The sequence below is a fragment of the Excalfactoria chinensis genome, chromosome 2 (assembly GCF_039878825.1).
Source record: "Excalfactoria chinensis isolate bCotChi1 chromosome 2, bCotChi1.hap2, whole genome shotgun sequence".
NCBI lineage: Eukaryota > Metazoa > Chordata > Aves > Galliformes > Phasianidae > Excalfactoria > Excalfactoria chinensis.
Window position 1 is genome coordinate 99,726,719 of NC_092826.1, and position 18,210 is coordinate 99,744,928.

The 18,210-nt window shown below is 38.6% G+C and overlaps 1 protein-coding gene across 2 annotated transcripts in view; it reads left to right on the plus strand.

The window, feature by feature from the left end:
* The window catches only part of GLCCI1 (glucocorticoid induced 1), a 51,406-nt gene that overhangs the window by 23,359 nt on the left and 9,837 nt on the right, over positions 1 to 18,210 (plus strand). Inside the window, exons 3-5 of one of the 2 annotated variants that reach the window (XM_072327237.1) lie at positions 3,805 to 3,891; positions 9,542 to 9,658; positions 13,000 to 13,152. In XM_072327237.1, coding sequence (XP_072183338.1) covers positions 3,805 to 3,891; positions 9,542 to 9,658; positions 13,000 to 13,152 — 357 coding nt within the window. The remainder of the gene's footprint in view (positions 1 to 3,804; positions 3,892 to 9,541; positions 9,659 to 12,999; positions 13,153 to 18,210) is intronic. The other variant, XM_072327235.1, reaches the window with a different exon arrangement.

The following is an 18,210-nucleotide window of genomic DNA, read 5'->3' on the forward strand; positions in this document are numbered from 1 at the left end:
TCCTATTTGGATCAATGTCTATGCTTTAAAAAACAAACAAAAAAAGTCATCGAGTTCTCACTATGTTCCTTGGTTGTTATGTTTTGCCTATTTGTTTGAGCAACTCAGACTTTTTAGATACTCATTGTCTTTTCTTTTTAATGGTGCTGTAGTTGAATGAAAGGCTATGAGCTTATAGTGATGCCTCCCACGTCCCCCTGGCCTACAGGAAAATATTTAAGCACCTGTTCCCACTTTGTCTTGGAGCTGTTCGTTGAACTGCAGAGTAATGTGATGTTCGTAAAACATCACTGGAATGTAAATTTCCTTGAATCATTAAGGCTGGAAGAGAGCTCTAAGATCATTTAGTCAAACCATCAACCCCTCACCACCATGCCCACTAAATCCATGTCTGTCAGTGACACATCTACATGTTTCTTGAAAACCTTCAGGGATGGTGATTCTTCCACCTCCCTGTGCAGCCTATTCCAATGCCTCATCAACTCTTCCTGAGAAGCAGTTTTTCTTAATACCCAAACTGAACCTCCCCTGGCACAACTAAAGGCTAATACATCTCCTATCACTGGGTTACCTGGGAGAAGAGTCTGACACACCCGCCTGCTATGACATCCTTTCAGGTAGTTGAGAGTAACAAGTTCTCTCCAGACTAAACTATTCCAGTTTTCTTATCCTCTTCTCTGAAGACTTATGTTCCAAACCTCTTGCCAGCTTTGTTGCCCTTTGGGTATGCTCCAGAGCTTTGATGTGTGTCTTGTAGTGAGAGGCCCAAAACTGAAAAACTGAATACATTCGTTTTGAAAGCCCACAGTTAGAGCGTGGCTCCATGAAAATGCAGAACAGGTAAACGTAAGTAATATTTGCATGGAACTGGGCACTTCTAGGAAAAAGTTTATAGCATCATAGAATAGCTTTGAAGCTGGACTCACCTGCCATAGGTAGGGTTGCTGTCTGCTAGATTAACCTTCCCAAAGCCCCAACCAACCTGGCTTTGAATGCCTCCAGGGATGGGGCAGTCACAGCTTCTCTGAACAACCTGTTCTAGTGCCTCACCTCCTTCCAAGTGAAAGTTTTTCCCCTAAAATCTGATATATATCTCTCTTGTCTTAGTTTAAAGCCATTCTCTTTTATCCCGTCATTATCAGGCTATATCTGTATGCAGTACTCTATGTGTGGCCTTGTGAGCTCAGGGTGAAGAGTAAAATTTCTTCTCTTGCTCTGCTAGCTGGTCCTGTTTTGGTGCTGCCTAGGATACAGTTGGTCTTCTGCATTGTAAGTGCATACTGTTGGCTCATGTCAAGCTTTTCATCCATCAGAACTTCAAGTCCTCCACAGAGCTCCTCTCAGGAAGTTTTCCCAGTCTGTACACATATTTGGGATTGCTGTGACCCAAGAGCAACACCTCATGTATGACCTTATTGAATGTCGTTGAGTAGGGGAGTGCCTCCTTCTCAGACTTGTCCAGGTCCCAGTGGATAACATCCCTTTCTTCTGCTGTATCAACTGCACTGCTTAGATCTGATGTTGTTGCTGGGCTTATGCTCAATTCTTTCTGCCTGTGTGATTGTGAAAGATGTTGAACCAATAACACAGTGGACCCCCTGAGGCACACTTCTCTTGACCAGCCTCCACATGGATGTAGGGCTGTTGAGTGCAACAGCTGTGATCTTTCAATTCTTTATCCATTTAATAGTCTACCTTTCAAATCCATATCTTTCCAATTCAGAAATAAGGATGTGGTGTGGGACCATGTCAAATGCCTTGCACAAATCCAGGAAGATGGCATCAGGTTGCCATTCCATTGTCCACTGATGCCATCACTCTGTCATAGAAGGCCACTGGAACAGTGAGTCATGCTTCAGTGAATCCATGCTGGCTGCTTCACGTTCACCTCTCACGTGTGCTTTAAAGTAGCTTTTAGGAGGATGTGTGCCGTGACCTTCCAAGACACAGACGTAAGGCTCACTGTAATTGTCTTTTCTCCCTTTTCATAAAATGGGAGTGATGTTTCCCTTTTTCCAGTCTCTTGGGTCTCCACCTCACATCTGTGACTTTTCAAGTATGGTGGAGAGTGGCCTGGTGACCACATCAGCCAGCTCCCACATTATCTTGGGACACATGTTTTCTGGCCCTGTATAGGTGTGTACATTGAGTCTCATCAGGTGGTCTGAGCTGTGGATTTGCCTGAGTGATTCATATTTTCATGATAGCTTTAAATAGATGATTTATCTCTTCGCTTGTTGATTGTTTTTTCATAATCACATTAAAGGCTTCTTTCTCAGACCCCCACGCAGAGTTGTAATAAATACACGGAAGTCTGACTCTTATGAAGACTTGTTTTCTTTCCTGAGAACATGCAGCAAAAAATCAGGGCTGGCAGAAAACTGAAATGGGATATGTGGGCTTATGTGCACAATGTGCCTGTCGTCATATTAAATATTGGCGCTGGTGCCAGGCTGTAGGCCATATATTACTGTAGCAACTCTCTGGTTCTAGCGGTGTAGCCTACAACCTGAAACTAAAATTCAGTATTTAATACTGTCAGCCTGTAACTCGTGTGGTTCCATTTTCTGAGCACCAGGGAGTTGCTTTTGCCACTTCCCAGAGCAGCAAGAGTGAGGGGCTCTAAGCACTGCTTACTTTGGTATTCTTCAAGGCTATGTCAGGTCTCCTGTATGAGCAGATCAGTGCAACCTCTGTTTAAGAGTACTACAGAAGGTCCTGGTGAAGAAGCTGAGAAAAGCTGTGGAAAATATAGGCTTCCATGCATAGATAGGGCAAGACTAAAGGAAAGGCTTGTAGAGAGATGCATCTATGAAGTTGTCTGACCTGCTTGCATGGAGTCCTGGCTCCTCCATGCAAGTGTAAGCAGTGGTCCCCTGAAGTCACCCTGATTGATCTTGAGGCCCTGAAAACCACCTTTACTGAGTTTTCGTATTTTCCTGTGGTATGGTTTTATTTCTTGCAGTTGGTACCAAGAATTCAGTTAATGTCAGTGGAAATTGTTGAAGAAGTCTCGTTCTTGTGATTTTTTTGCTTTTGTGTGTAGCCCTGACTTTTACATTACTTCTACCCCCGGACCTCTGTATTTTAAATGTCATTGTTTCCCCTCTGTCAGTGACTCTTTTTGTTTGGAAATGGTGATGGATATCACAGTTTTGTAATACTCCTGTGGTCAACAGACCTGGGAGATGCAGAACTGGCTTCTAGCACCTTCTCAGTTGTTGGGATCTAAGTTTATATCTCCAAAATTCAAGGGCTATGTTAGCAGCTTTCTGAGCTTGCAGACAAAGCTTCTTCTTGTTAGGTCATGGTCAAAAATAATGGAAGACTTATTGAGTCAGAGTTAAAAGGAAGAAATTGGTTATATGGCCCAGTGACTAAGGAACACAGGTGGGAGAACTGAATACTGGCTTTTGGTCTCCAAGTTCTTAATGTATATCTTTTGTATTGTGATTTTCTAACTGTTCATTGTGTTAAAAAAGAGAAATGTATGCTGAAGCAAAGATAGGAATAGTCAGGTTGGGTGTTTAGTAGTTGTCAGGCAGTTTTTTTCTTCTTCAGTAGTCTTCATTGTCCTCATCCTTTTGCAAGCATAAATTTACGAAGCCTTAAACTGAATTATTAATGCCATTTTTTATTCATTGATAGTATTACTGCTGCATATTAGATTCTCAGATTTATTCTTTATGTATAATGCCTGGACTCCAACTTTACAGAAAGATTAAACTAATAATTTGTGACAATTTTTTTTTTGTAACGCGGGGAATTCACTATAGATATATGTATTTTTTTTTTCTCCTCCAGACACCTAGCTGTTGGGCTGAAGAAGGAGCAGAAAAGCGATCACATCAGCGCTCAGCATCGTGGGGAAGTGCTGATCAACTAAAAGAGGTGAGGATTTTTACACAGTGCAGACTTTGCAGTCTTGATACGGCCAAGACATACTTTTTAATCCCTATCTGAAGTTCAGGAAACTGCACCCTTTCCCTCCCCTCTGTTGCTCTTGAAACAGGTTTTTACCTCCTGACTTAGAAGTGTTTTATGACTGTTTGTTGTTTTATGCATGTTGGATTTCCACCCTTTCTACTACATGGTGTTGGCTGCAGAGTGGCCAGAGTGAGTGCTGAGAAACCAGCTTGTTGCTGTTGTTTCTGTTCAGCGTTACCTTATTGAGTTTTATGCTCTCTGACACTGAAGGACACGAAGCTTAAGTCTCTGTGCTGCCATATGCTTGTTTAGAAATTTTGGTCAGGCTTAAAGGTGAGGATGTCAGTTTCACAGATGAAACAGTAGGGTAAGCGTTAACACAGTAGTAGCTGAAATGCTCTTCAGTCACATGTATTCCATTGTAAACTGCAATAGAAACAAGGCAGAACCCATCAGATTTGGATTTGCATAATGAGAAATTAGGTACAGGAAAATGGTTTTCAGCTCAGCTGAATGTTTGCCATTTCAGTCTTATGTGCCAATGAACTGCAGTCTATCTCAAGTTCATGCAATTCTAGCATCGGCAAGCATCAAATACTTAGTCTGCAGTCAGCCTTCTGTCTGTATCAGGAAGGGTTCAGCCTCTCTTCTAGAGCTACATCTTTCTCTCTAAGAAATAAATTTTGCAGCATATTGTCATATGGTGGCTTTTTCTCAATTCTCCGTGTTTTTTTGAGTCTTCTCTCTGGTTCCTTGTTTTGAATTGGACATCCAAAAATGAGGACAAAAGGTATTGGCCGTTTAAGGAGATGCTATTACTGGCAGTAGTTCTTTTTCTCACAGCTATTGTTTGGAAGAATAGTTGTCAAAAGCAGTGAGGTTTGATTCCTCAAATAAATAAAGAATAATTTTGCATTTCAGTAGTAACGTTATCCTTGTTTTTAAACAAAAGCACCAAAAAAAGGTGAGGGTTGCCTATTTCTGCCACACTGAGCACCTGTTATGAAACCCATCTTAACTGACTCACTAATACATGGGCCTTCTAAAAGCTTGGGTGACTTCATTTGCAGCTATGAGCAAATATTCAGAACCACAAATTAAGTGCCCAGGAATTAGTAAAGAAGAAGTCTTGTGTCTGAGAAGTTTTGGCTTAAACATTAGCTACCAGCACAAAGGAATTGAACCAGAGGCAAGAATAACATCTGTGTTTCCAGGATAACACTCTCACTTCTACTGAGAGACCATTCTTCATCATCTGGTGCTTTTGTATCAAGTTTTGCAGCTAGCAGCTTTTCACTACCACATGGCTCTGTCAGTAATAGGGAAACCTTATGTGTGTAAGCAAGTCTCTGCCATTTGATCACAGTGATCCATTTTGCAAAGTTGCCATCCTCTCTGAGCTGATTACAAGAGAAAGACAAGAAATGTAGCTGGTGAGTTTCATGATTCCTTTCTGATAGAACACGTTAAAAAAAAAAGGGGGGGAGGGGGGAGGGAGGGCAGGAGAGAAGGTGTGTGGAAATAAACTGCTCCTAAGAATTGTTCACACTAAAACTTGCCCTCATCTCTTCCAGCTTCTGGTTCTTTCTCTTCCTCTGCTTTCCTTTCTCTGGCTCTAGCTTTTCAACACTGTTTTGTTGCCTTTTCTACAGGTTCATTCGTAGACTCGGTGTCAATCTGCATACATTTTTCAGCCAATTCTAGTTTATCTTCTCTTACTTTTGTACTTCCTCATTTCCTGTTGTATTTTCTTTCCCCTCACCTATAAGTCCTGATACTAGCCTATCTGTCCAGACATTCCCTATCTGTGTGAGATACTTGCAAGGACACTCGAGTCTCACCTCCCTACACCAAACTACTCGATGCCTGAATGCTGAGTGTTAAGAGTTTTGGTTCAATACCAGTTTCTTTGTGACTTGTCAATCTGCATTTTGTGGAAGCAGAAATTCTGAAACAGTTCTATTCAGATCTAAAGTTCAATAGAGAATCATAGAACTGTTTGATTTGTAAGGACCTTTAAAGATCGTGTAGTCCAACTCTTCTGCAGGGGAGCAGGGGCACCTACAGCTGGATCAGGTTGCTCAGAGCCTGGTCTAGTTGACCTTGAATGTCTCTAGGAATGGGGCGTCCATCTCTGGGCAATGTGTTCCAGTGCCTCACTACTCTTATTGTAAAGAACTTTTTCTTTATATGCAATCTAAATCTTCCCTCTTTTAATTTGAAACCATTTCTTCTTGTTCTACCACAACGTACCCTACTGAAGTAAGATACTGATACTAGCAAATGTAGCTGTGTCTTAGTTTCACCTGGAATTGAATTGTTTTCTTCAGGGTGTCTGGAATGGTGTTATCATTTGGTTCTCGGAGAAAAGCAATGCTGATAATACACTGGTGTTTGTAATTGCTGCTAAGCAGTGTTGTGAAGGGCCCAAGGAGCTGCCAGGGAACCAAATTAGGACAGCTGACTTCCACTGGGAAGGGGGAGAAGTGAGCAAAGGACTGTGTGGTGCTTAGACACCTACTGGGTTAAACCACAACAAACTGCCAGTTCCAAACATCTATCTCAAACATTAGCAAAATTTACCCAAGCTTCACCAAAAAAAGGCTTTTTCAAAAAGTAGGTGCTTTCTCAGGATAAGGCTCCCAGGCAAATGTTTTGCTTTTTCTTCCAAAGCATTGAAGAGTTAAAAACCACATATATATATCTGGTTTTATTTATTTATTTATCTGCTTTTCTTGGATAAGTGTATCTCTTACATATCTGGAGTTTATTTTGATTGATGTTTGATGATCTAATGATGCTTTTCTGCTGCTTAGAAAGATTAACTTCCAGCTTTCTAGCTAATCAAGATTCTTGGTAGTTAGCACAGCTACCTCTTCCTCTTAAAAGCAGTGGTTTTCTTCAAGTTTGGTAAAGAAGGAAGATACTTAGCAATAAAAAGATGATCTTGTAGAAGAAAAAAAGCAATTCAGATTTCAAGATTAGGTTTGGCAAGTGGTAGATTCACTGTGTACTCTCAGTGAAGAGATGGAGTGCCATTTGGTTTGGAGGATTCTTCTGCCTACGTATTTGGCACTGCTGACTGCTTACTATGGCTGTTATGAAGCCAGGTAGCCTGTGCTGGCAAGCCTGTCTCCTGTGTCTAGGGGATGAATAAGAAATGGCAGGTTGCTTTTTATGTGCTCACTCTTACTTCTTCATTCTTTAGTCTGATATTAGCTACTGCATCAGAGAAAGGCAGGGTTCCTGGGAAATTAGGGCTCTTCAGATTCATGGCTAAGGATATGATCTGAGAAAGCATGTCTGTTTCTTCACTGCATTTTGTATTTGCCTTAAATGTCCATATTACGATTCCAGACTGAAAGGTCATGTTCTTCAACAAATTTTCATCTTTCTCTTTTCCCCCAATGACCCAAGAAGCATTTTGTTTGTTGCTGTTGGGAACCTATCGATTGCCAAAATGCACATACTCTGGAAGTGGCTGAGAAAACTTCCCATCCAGGTGTCCATAATTCCTTTCAGAAGATCATAGCTTCACATTTTAAGAGAGCATGAAGATGTCTCAGCCCACTGGAGTGCTCTCACTGTCCAATTCTTACAGTGTGGCTATGTTTTCTTATAGACTTGCAAGCAGTTTGCAACTAGAATCTGAGTCAGACCTCTGAGGTGAAATTAAATCTTTTTTTGTAGCACGCTCTCTGAGGACAACTCAGAAAGCTAGATTTCATTTAAATAATTTTAAATAATAAAAAAAAATGGGGTAAATAGGAAGAAGCCCAGAGCATCAGGAAGAGGCAACAGAAATTAAAACAACATTCTCCCTGCCTAGTGTCCTTGCTTTTTGGGTATTCTTGTAGCCACCCATTTCAATCCATGTCTGTTTTCTAGTCTGGGCTTCATTTTTTTTCTTCTTGTTCTGATTTTTAAAGGAGATGAAGATCATTTCCCTATACACCCACTTCTCCAGCATCTTATCTATGTTGTTGTAGATGTACTTTAATGTTCCCTTATCAAACTGGTTGCTTTCTTGTTTCTTCATCTCTCTGTTGAGCTGGGTTTCTTGTTTAACTTTTACATGGAGAATCAAGTAGTTCGGGGCATTTTATTTTATTTTATTTTTTGGGGGGTGGAGTTGGGTTATCTCTTCAAATTTATTCAAAGTTTTATGGTGCCTGAGTGGCACCTTTCTTTAAGAGGTAAATATTGTTCTTTAGCATGTTTTCATTAAAACCTTGGTTGTGTTGGGGCTTTATCTTGATGTATTTGACACAGACCCATTTGGGAATTTGAACTGTTTCTGTCATTGAAGATTAGGAGTAGTCAAGCATTTCTGAATAGCAGTTCTTTGAATATGGATTATGAAGTGTGGCAAGACTTGATGTGAAACATTTAGGGTGGATCTGTTGTGTGAGTGATATTAGAAACAAAACCAAGAAAATTCCAAAGCTTGTAGCAAAGTTCCATCAAAACCTTCACTGAGCACTGTCAACTCTTGATGCTGGAAAGTGAAGCATTTCTCTACCACAGTGCTGCTTTTTTGCAAGGACATTACAGATGTATCTAACTACTTGGACTTGACCACGGAGTGAATGTACTTGAAGCAGTCTCAATTCAGAGCGGGAGAATACTTTCCAGCTGATGAAGTTCTTTGAAATATGAATTCCGTATGCATTCAGATCTCCTTACTTGCCCTTTAGATTTTTAAATTGTATCTCTAGCTGTGTTTAAAACGAAGTGGGGACTTACATGCATTGCCTTTTATGCCAGCATGCTGATTGTGAAAGAGAGTAAGATTAGAGCATGAAGGAAAAAACAATATAATTACTCTGGTTTAAGGAAATGTCTGTACCTGTTGACTGAATTTGCATTTCATCTAAGCTTCTCAGACAATACTTAGAGAGTTAGATGCTCTTTCATGTAGAAACTGTTCAGAGGAATAAGCAAAAGAATTCCCGGATTAAATGATTTGATTTCTATTAAGGAGCAGGTCTAGTGAGTAATGGTTGTAGTTGCATTTGACCTTTATAATATATATTGTTTGCTTACACAGCTTTGCTACGGACAGCAGAAAAGATAACTCTGTCTGCTTGAAGAAATCTGTGATAATGTAGCCTGCAGGGAAATAGTATTAAATGTATGAAGCTCTCCAAGATGAAGCAATACATACTGATTGACAGTCGTTTGTAGAGGTTCTTTTATTTTAATTATGAATTATTGGAAAACTTTGCTTTGGCTTAAGGTCAAATAAGTTTGACTGTAGACTTCACAATCCCTCCGTTTAAGCTAGTGATAGGCCAGAAATTGCTATAAATTGTTCCTAGGTGTACTTTCATCAGTTACTACAGTACTTTGTTGTAAATGAGGAATTTTATTAGTAAATAAGCCTGCTTGCATATGCAAGTTGGTGAATAGGGCAGTTACTTTGGAGAAAGCGTCTAGCAGGCAGTTAGAAAGTTTAATTTTCATACCCCAAAGGCAGACAATCCAATATGCTTATTCTATAAAATTATCTGAAGAGGACAGTAAAAATGTCTGTGATTCGCTTCACAAAAGAAGATATAAACAGATATTCTTTTGATAACTCATTAATCACTTCACCTGAACTTCTTTCCAGCAGATTGCCAAACTGAGACAGCAGCTTCAGCGCAGTAAGCAGAGTAGTCGTCACAGTAAAGAGAAAGAACGTCAATCACCTCTCCATGGCAACCATATAGCAATCAGTCAGACTCAGGTAAGTAGACACATAGCTGCTTATATTAACGGCCTCCTGTTTTATTGATATTGTGTGGATAGCTTGCTCTTCCCATCTTTCTTCTGTTTGCCTCCTTATTTGGTACACTGGAATGCTTAGCAACCTGATACCATTGCATCTACACTGAATTTTATCTGGTGACCATCATATAATAAAAGAAAGAGGGGTTGTAGCAGGATATCAACTAAAATATATTAAGATGCCACGCACATAATTTTTCCAGCCAGATAAGACTGTCTTTCCAGGAATACATGCATGTTTCTAAGACTAATTTTTGTGGTACACTTTCAAAGGTCTCTGCTCCTTTGGAGGGCTTTTGCTGATCGGTTACACAATCCAATTTTGTCTGAGCTCATTTTATAGGTAAATAAATACAATATACCAAAAATAAGCAGTCTGGATTGGCAACTCAACAGTTGGTAAGTCTTTGAGCAGCAGACAGAACTTTAAATGGGACCTCTTAGAAGGCATTTGCATTGAAATTAAAGAATCCAATTTTCTGCTTCTCTGAAATGAACTGATTTGTTGCAAACAGGCTTATAATTTACTTTGTCATGTATTCATCAGAAGGAGAATGGAGCGTTGCTTCATCCAATGTTTGAAGTAAGATCTCATTTCCTTGTCCATTTTAGAAGTTTTTCTGATAATTTGCTTATTGGTTAATTTGTGGCCAGAGAAGCAGTTTCCCTGTGATTGCCAAGTTAAAAATAATACCGTTCTGTCTGCTTTCTAAAAAGGTGATGATAATTCACCTCAAATTTAGTTCTGGTTGAAATCAAGGTGATGCTTACCAGTTATCCCATCTCTGAAAAGAGAGGGCTGTTTGTCTTTCACAGTACAGGATATGAATCATCTCCTTGACTTTGCCTAGGACATAACTTTTGGTTGTTATGGTAGACTAGAATTATTGTCAATAAAAGATTCTGTGTTCTAGGATGAGGATAATACTTTGTAGTAGCAGTGCCTTACTTGAGGTAGAAAAACGCTGCTATGTTACATCATGTCCAGATTATGTTGATGAACATTCTCATATTTTATATCAATGAGCAATACAATGACAGTCAGTGGGCAGTATGATGAATTTTTCTCCAGCAGTGAGTTTATTACACCAGCTCTCCTTTTTCTTCCTTTTTATTCTTTTTCTTTCTTTTTAATGTATCCTCCGATCTCTCTCAGGCAGCGTATACCTGAGGAAACACCTTTCGGTGAATCAGAAACAGGACACTGTAATCCCTTAAGTTCTCTGGAAAGTAAAGCTCAGACTCCTTGTCTGTCATCTTCTGTTTTCTGTTACGTTATTACTTATCTAAAGTGATTTGAAAATTTGTGCAAATCTTAATAGAGCTGATCGTTTTAGCATTAGCCTGACTAAGACAGCTTTGATTTTCAGATCTTTCCATGCATCAGTTACAAAAACTTGCCTGTATTCTGAGAGTGTCTTTCTCTTATTAAGAAAGATGCTGATGCTATGAGTAGCTTTGACCTGTTGCCTGGGCAAATTACCGAAGTGTGAGCCTGATTCTTAGCAGGGTGCAATGGAAGATGCCACGCAGAGTCTGTTCTGTGTCACAAACTGCCAGTGGAACTGAAACTGAAACTGGTTCTAAAGCTCAGGCGCAATTCTGTTAGTGACTTTTGAACTCTTAAGATACTTGTAAAAAGCAGCTATCTTTTCTCATTTGACAGCATAGATGTTTGAGTCCTGACCAAATTTCACCTACAGTGGATCCTTAACTTGGACTCCATACTGCTAAAAGGCAACTATTTGGTCTCCTGAAATGTTTGCACTGTAGTTGTATTCATTGACAGCTTTTAAAAACAGTGTTTTTTAAAGGAGTTGTGCTGCGATGGTTGTTTGTTCATGTTGCCTGATCCCTCTATGTTCCTTCTTCTGTTTGGATAAAATCTAGTGGTTAAAACCTGGTGTTGTGATGAAGGTGTGTAAGAAATTGATGTTCTTCCTGAAACATTTGTCTCTATAACAAAAGCTTTTCTGCATTTTTTTTTTTTTTTTATTATGGAAAAGGATTTTACTTTCAATCTCAGTGTAAGCTGTTGCGTGTATCTATGCCAGTACTTATACTATAAGCGATCTGTCACAAACTACAATCCACCTAAGATGTATGCTTTGGTGTAACGTTCTTTAGCACTTGGAACTCACTCATGCAAAGTTGTGGATTCTCAAGAATGTGTTTAGCAAGGCCAGTAAGTTTTCAGTTTTCCTGGGATTTCCTGCAGGCAGTGCTTCGTAACATTCATTTGGCATGAGGTCAAAAAAACACCTAACCAAACAAAAAACAAAACCAACAAAGAACAACAAACAAAATAGAAAACAAAACAAAGCAACAACGCAGAAAACACAATGCCCTCTCCCACCAAGAAGATAATTCACAGAATCATGAAATGATAGAATCATTTAAGTTGGGTGGAACCATTATAGGTCATCTAGTCCAGCTCCCCTGAAGTGAACAGGGACACCTACAGCTACATCAGGTTACTCAGAGCCAGTTTCATTCAGTAATCTCTCAGAGAAGTCCATAGGTGTGTTTTACATTTTATCTTATTCTGTGATTCTCTGAAGAGTGGGAAAATATATACTAGGAAGTGAATGCTGTTCATGACTGTCAGTGTAGGTGCAGCTGATGCCAAGCTAAAACATTCAGAGTTGACTGTGCAAGACACATGTACTCTTGTGGAAGGTTTCTTCTAGTAACAGAGCTCCACTCATTTTTTCTTCTGAAAACCATATTTGTATTTTTTACGTGCTTGATTCTTAAACTCCAAATATTTTCTCTTAAGATTTTTGAGACAAAGTTCTGAAATGTTAGAAGCTAATGAAATTAGAGGTTTAGAATGGATGCCTTATTTTTCTTTTGCTTAAGCCAACCAAAAGAGGTTAGAAGTGCATTAAGTAGATATTTTGTTTGAGTGGTTAAGCTTCAGGAATGTTGTGAAATGCCTTTTGGATCGCAGTTAAACCATCTACATCAGCACATCGCATGCACTGCATCCTCTAGTGTGTATTCTGTAGTCAGTACATCTGGAAAGTGCATATACCTGCCTACCTACTGATAAATGGGGTGATAGAATGTTTTTCATTATAGAACTCTTTTGAGCCAAGAAGAGGTGTGATGTTAGTGGCCTTTGGTTTATGCAAACACTTCTTTTTAGTTAAATTTGCCAAGTAAAGATGGTCTTCTAGATGGTAAAATTAATACAGAGTTTCTTAATTCACTGTCTTCAGGTTCTTTAGTGCTGATCTCATACTTGTGCTTAATTCTGTTTTCCAACTTCAAATCATGTGGCTTTCTACCTTCTAGGCTTCTATTTCCAGATCAGTCCCTATGCCACTGTCAAACATTTCAGTGCCAAAATCAACTGTTTCACGTGTGCCGTGTAATGTAGAAGGGATAAGCCCTGAACTGGAAAAAGTGTTCATTAAGGAAAATAGTGGAAAAGAAGAGATATCCAAGGTAAGGTTATATTAACGTGTCTATAGTTGCTTTTTCTCTGTAACTTACACACACATGAGAAAACTTACAAACACATGAGAAAAAATGATGTTCAAAATAATCTTTGCTAACAGACACAGTCCCTGAAGTTTTAAGATGCTGTCTTACTGTAGTCATACCACCTCATCTGACTCCAAACCATGTACTTCATAGAGAGTGTCCCTCACAGCAGAAATTACTAATAATTTTCCTCAGGCTGATAAAAAAGAAAATGTTTCTGTTTGTTTTTAAAGGGCTTTGTTTTTAGAATGGCCTTTTTGTAGAGAACTTGTATGTTTTTATGAGAAATGTACATATTTAAATATTCAGCCTACTGTAGTAAGTAGAAAATTAAGGGTTTACTTTATTTGCTTTATTTGACATGGTTTTTCTTAGGTAAGACTTGAGTTTCCTGCGCTCTGCTGAGCTTCTTGGTTTTAATGCTTTTCTTCCATAAACTGAATGTGAACTTTTTTACTTCCTTAAATCACTGATCTATAATCGGGGATCTCCATATGGGTAGTATGTACAAGCTGAGAAGCCTAGTTATATGAGTGATCTGGAGTGTTGGAATTCTCATTGAAGAGTACTGGAGTGCTTAAATAACACATAAAATGCGAAATGCTTTCTTTGCAGCCACCTTTTCCTAAACAGCCAAAGAAAATTCTGTGCTGTGGGAACAACTTTACTCTGCTGTTTTTTTCTGTTCTGAACTGTAGGATTTCTACTTGTGAATGGTCTTGCAATAGCACTTCAATGCACAAATCAAGCTATAAAACTTTAATCAGAAGTATATGATTCAAAATCTTACGCGTTTCTTCATTATGACAGTAAACTTTAATAATAATAATAATAATAATAATAAAGCTTTGGAATATTCTTGGGTTCTCCAGAGAAATTGCTCTGATTTGAATGAAATACCTCCGTAGTAAATGTTTCATGCTAGATTGGCTTTTCCAAAGCTGTCTCATCCCTATATAAGGATCTGTGTTGTAATAAAGGGAGTAAAGAGAAAAACAAACAAATAACCCCAAAAGTCCAAATCAATAAACTCTGTTGTGCTAACTCCGAAGAGTATAAAAAGGTACGTATTGTATTGACACTATTGATGTACATATGGCCAGAGTTGTAGTCTCTTGTGGTTAGAGGAAGTTTAATTTATTTATCAGACAAATCATCTTTGTAAATGTTATCCTTAGGCTTTAACAGCTTATTACTTCAGATGCAGAGCTCAGTCTTATAAGTTACTGAATGTACTGGCTCTGATCCAGCCAAACAGTTAGGCACATTCTTAAGTGCATTGTTGGACTGAGGCCAGATGTGCTCAGCAGTTTACACAACCAAGGCAATAGTGAACCCGTCATCTAAACATCTAGCTGGGTAGAACCTTCAGACACAAAAGAAAGTCATAAATTAGACATCGCCCTTGAAGTCAGGTCTATCGTTGTGGGCAGAGGGTTGTTTCCTGTTATATAACTGCTAATTTCTGTCAGATCTCTTCTGGTGGGACCTAAAATGGGACTCCTAGCACTGTCTTAAGGCTTATTACATCTCACGGTTTACTTATAGAAGATCATAATAAAAGTGATTTACTAAATCTTATTGCTGGTGAACTTTCTCCAACTGCAACAATTTAGCTTCTCTTTAGCCAGGGGGAGTCGGTGGCTGGGTTAAAGGTTAGGAATTACTGAACAAAAGATAAACCATAGGAAACCAAACTTCATTATTTTCACTGCTAGTGAAACAATTTGTTTTTCTTTCAGTTTTCTGCCTTTCTTTCTGGTTGTAACATTCTATATTAAATAATAATAATAATAATGTAACAGTCAAAAGTCAGTGGTTGCCTTCGGTGATACATGAAAAACAAATTTCTTTGCAAGCTTGCTTTTGGGATTGGTGGGCATCTAAATTCTCAGCTGGTTTCTTTTCACCTGTTTACAAGTTTGTTTCCTAGGTTCAGCAAGTGCATGTTTAAAACATCATGTTAATCAGTCAGTGCAGCTGCTGAAAGCACTTGTGGCCTATTGTGAATCTGAATCGACGTGCTAGGAAATATTGGGAAAAACATAAAATCTGTCATAGAAAAGAATATTTTTTCATTTTTTGAGTTGTTGTTTACTATCTCAAGTTTTGTTCAAATTAAGGCAGTACATTAATAGCACTCCAGTTTCACTAGTTTCCTTTTAATAAGCACATCTGGAATGTCTTAAGTAAAACAAAATGCATTTTAGTTTGGTCAGCTCTTAAAAATTACTGTTTAGTTTTCTTGACCTTTTCTTTTCTTTTCCCTTGTCACTATTTCACGTCTTCAGTATAAACCTGTGAATTTTTGAACAAACTGTTTCTAGGTTTATCACCTTGACATAGACGATGCATGGGACAGAAGTAACCTTATAGTTAAAGTAGTTCTGGTTTTATGGATGTTTGAATTACCTTTTAAATTTAGCTGCCAGTTGAAACTGGAAACTAGTGGAACTTTCACGTTCACGCTTTCTTCCTTAGTTTTCAGACACACAAACTGATTTCATTTATTTTTATACCTTTTTGATTTGAGAGGTAGGATACTACATACTTTGTTTTCTCTTTTGCTGACTTGGATTTTAGCTGCCCAACTTCTTAAACATGTATAAATTGATTTGGAATATATTTTCTATCTTTTGCTGATTTTGCTAAATGAATTCTTTGGAAACTTCCTTTCCTTTCCTTTCCTTTCCTTTCCTTTCCTTTCCTTTCCTTTCCTTTCCTTTCCTTTCCTTTCCTTTCCTTTCCTTTCCTTTCCTTTCCTTTCCTTTCCTTTCCTTTCCTTTCCTTTCCTTTCCTTTCCTTTCCTTTCCTTTCCTTTCCTTTCCTTTCCTTTCCTTTCCTTTCCTTTCCTTTCCTTTCCTTTCCTTTCCTTTCCTTTCCTTTCCTTTCCCCTTCCCCTTCCCCTTCCCCTTCCCCTTCCCCTTCCCCTTCCCCTTCCCCTTCCCCTTCCCCTTCCCCTTCCCCTTCCCCTTCCCCTTCCCCTTCCCCTTCCCCTTCCCCTTCCCCTTCCCCTTCCCCTTCCCCTTCCCCTTCCCCTTCCCCTTCCCCTTCCCCTTCCCCTTCCCCTTCCCCTTCCCCTTCCCCTTCCCCTTCCCCTTCCCCTTCCCCTTCCCTTCTTTTCTTTTTTCCCCACATACAGTATTTTGATAATAGGAATTTTACTTCATAGGAGGGTAATTGTGGAGAGATTAGCCTTGTTATTTTTATGTGCTTCTTAAAGATAATGGATGATACAGTAATGTCATTAGGTCTCTTTTTTAATAACCTAATCGACTATGAAGTTTAGTGATATGTGGTCAAAGCATTTCTTCCTTTTTGCTTTGGCCACATGTGTGTATATTTTTTCAGATCATCTCTCTTGCTCAGCTAGCTGAAGGCATTCCCATTTCATAAAAACAGGGGATAAGTTGGCATTTAGTTCTGGAGTCCCTTTTTAATAGCATCTTTGTCCTTAGGTTTGCTAAAAAAAATATCATTTTGTCTTCAAATCCCTTTATTCAAAGATTCTGGATATATTTTCCTTCCTTATTTATAATTTGGTGACTGGCTTTCAGGAAATTGTAGTTGTCTCTGTGCCCACTATAGATTCTATGGGAGAATCAGCTTTCTGTGAAGTTGTCTGGCCTTTATTCTTTGTCCTATTGCATTTCTGCAACACAAATGTTGGAGACTTTGAACAAGAAGATGATGAACTTACACCCAACTCTCTACAATAAGAAGCTCCCTGTTAGAGAACATTGTGTGAAACCAATGAGAAATGCCCTGCAATAGTGGACATGTGTTTATAGGTCCCACATAAGGAGAAATAGAAAAATACTACCTGATCTCTCTTTCAAATGTACAGAGGTACTTAGAAATGAAACAATTTCAACCATCACGCTGTGAAAGTGAAGGTGATTCGTATCTTGTTTAATTTCTTTTGCTTCTGGAAATAGGTAGTAAAATGTTTTTATGTACCTATCAGAAAATTCAGTCCCGTAATGATTGTTTTTGATTGTTTTTCTAAGGGTCTTTACCTTCATCTCCATATCCTTCATCTGAAAAGTTTTGTGTTTTTTTTTTTCCTCTGAGTGCTCCTTGTAAGGATCAGTCTCTCAGGATCCGTGATGGATTTTTGCAATCCCTTGTTGTCTAATGCGTTAATGACTGCATTTATGCTAGAAGGCAGAAGCAATTTCCTGTTTATGCCTTTGTGCTCTAGTCTAGAGAATAGGTTCTAAATCAAAAGCATTGAATGCTTCATTCTGAAGAAGATTCCTCTCAAACAGATGTAAGGTGTGTGAAAAACAGATTATTTGTTAGGTTGCTATTGGTATATTATGTCATAGTGGAATTCCTGATGCTACTCTGAAGGGCAGTTATAATTTTTCATGCAAATAGACTGATACTGAAAAAAATCTGTATTAAAGTTTTAATTGCGTAAAGAAGTGAATGTTGTTGTCAAATAGAATATTTCCATACTTTTGCAGGGAGGTGTGAGGGCAGTTTATAACTATGTCCAAGAACATACTGTCCCATAGTGGTTGATTGGTGTCTTGTTGGAATGCCTTTGGAATAAAATTAGTACATGACTGCAAAAAACACAGTATACAGAATTCTGTAATTTCCAGCCATTTTCCATGCATTGAGAATTAAGACGACTAGTAGCAGCTGTATTCAATTATAGTTACCCTATTTCTTGTGCTTTAAGATTATGAGGACTTTGGTTTTTAAAACAGTTTAGGCATGACTCATGGAAAGTAAGTTCTGAAGTCTTTTTTCATGTTGACCATGTTTGAAAATTGAGTATTTCAAATTGATATTTTCACAAAGGCTTATGGTCTTGTCAAAAAGTTGGGTTCAGTATTAAGGGAAAGAAATACAGAAGCACAGTAATTTAAAGTATTTTCGGGCATTTTCTGTTATTTTACTTGTAAAGAGTGATAAATATGTAGCTTTTTATACTTGCATTTATTTCTGGAGGCATATTTAAAAATGCAGGTGACTTTCTACACCTTCAACTTTGATGTAGAAGAG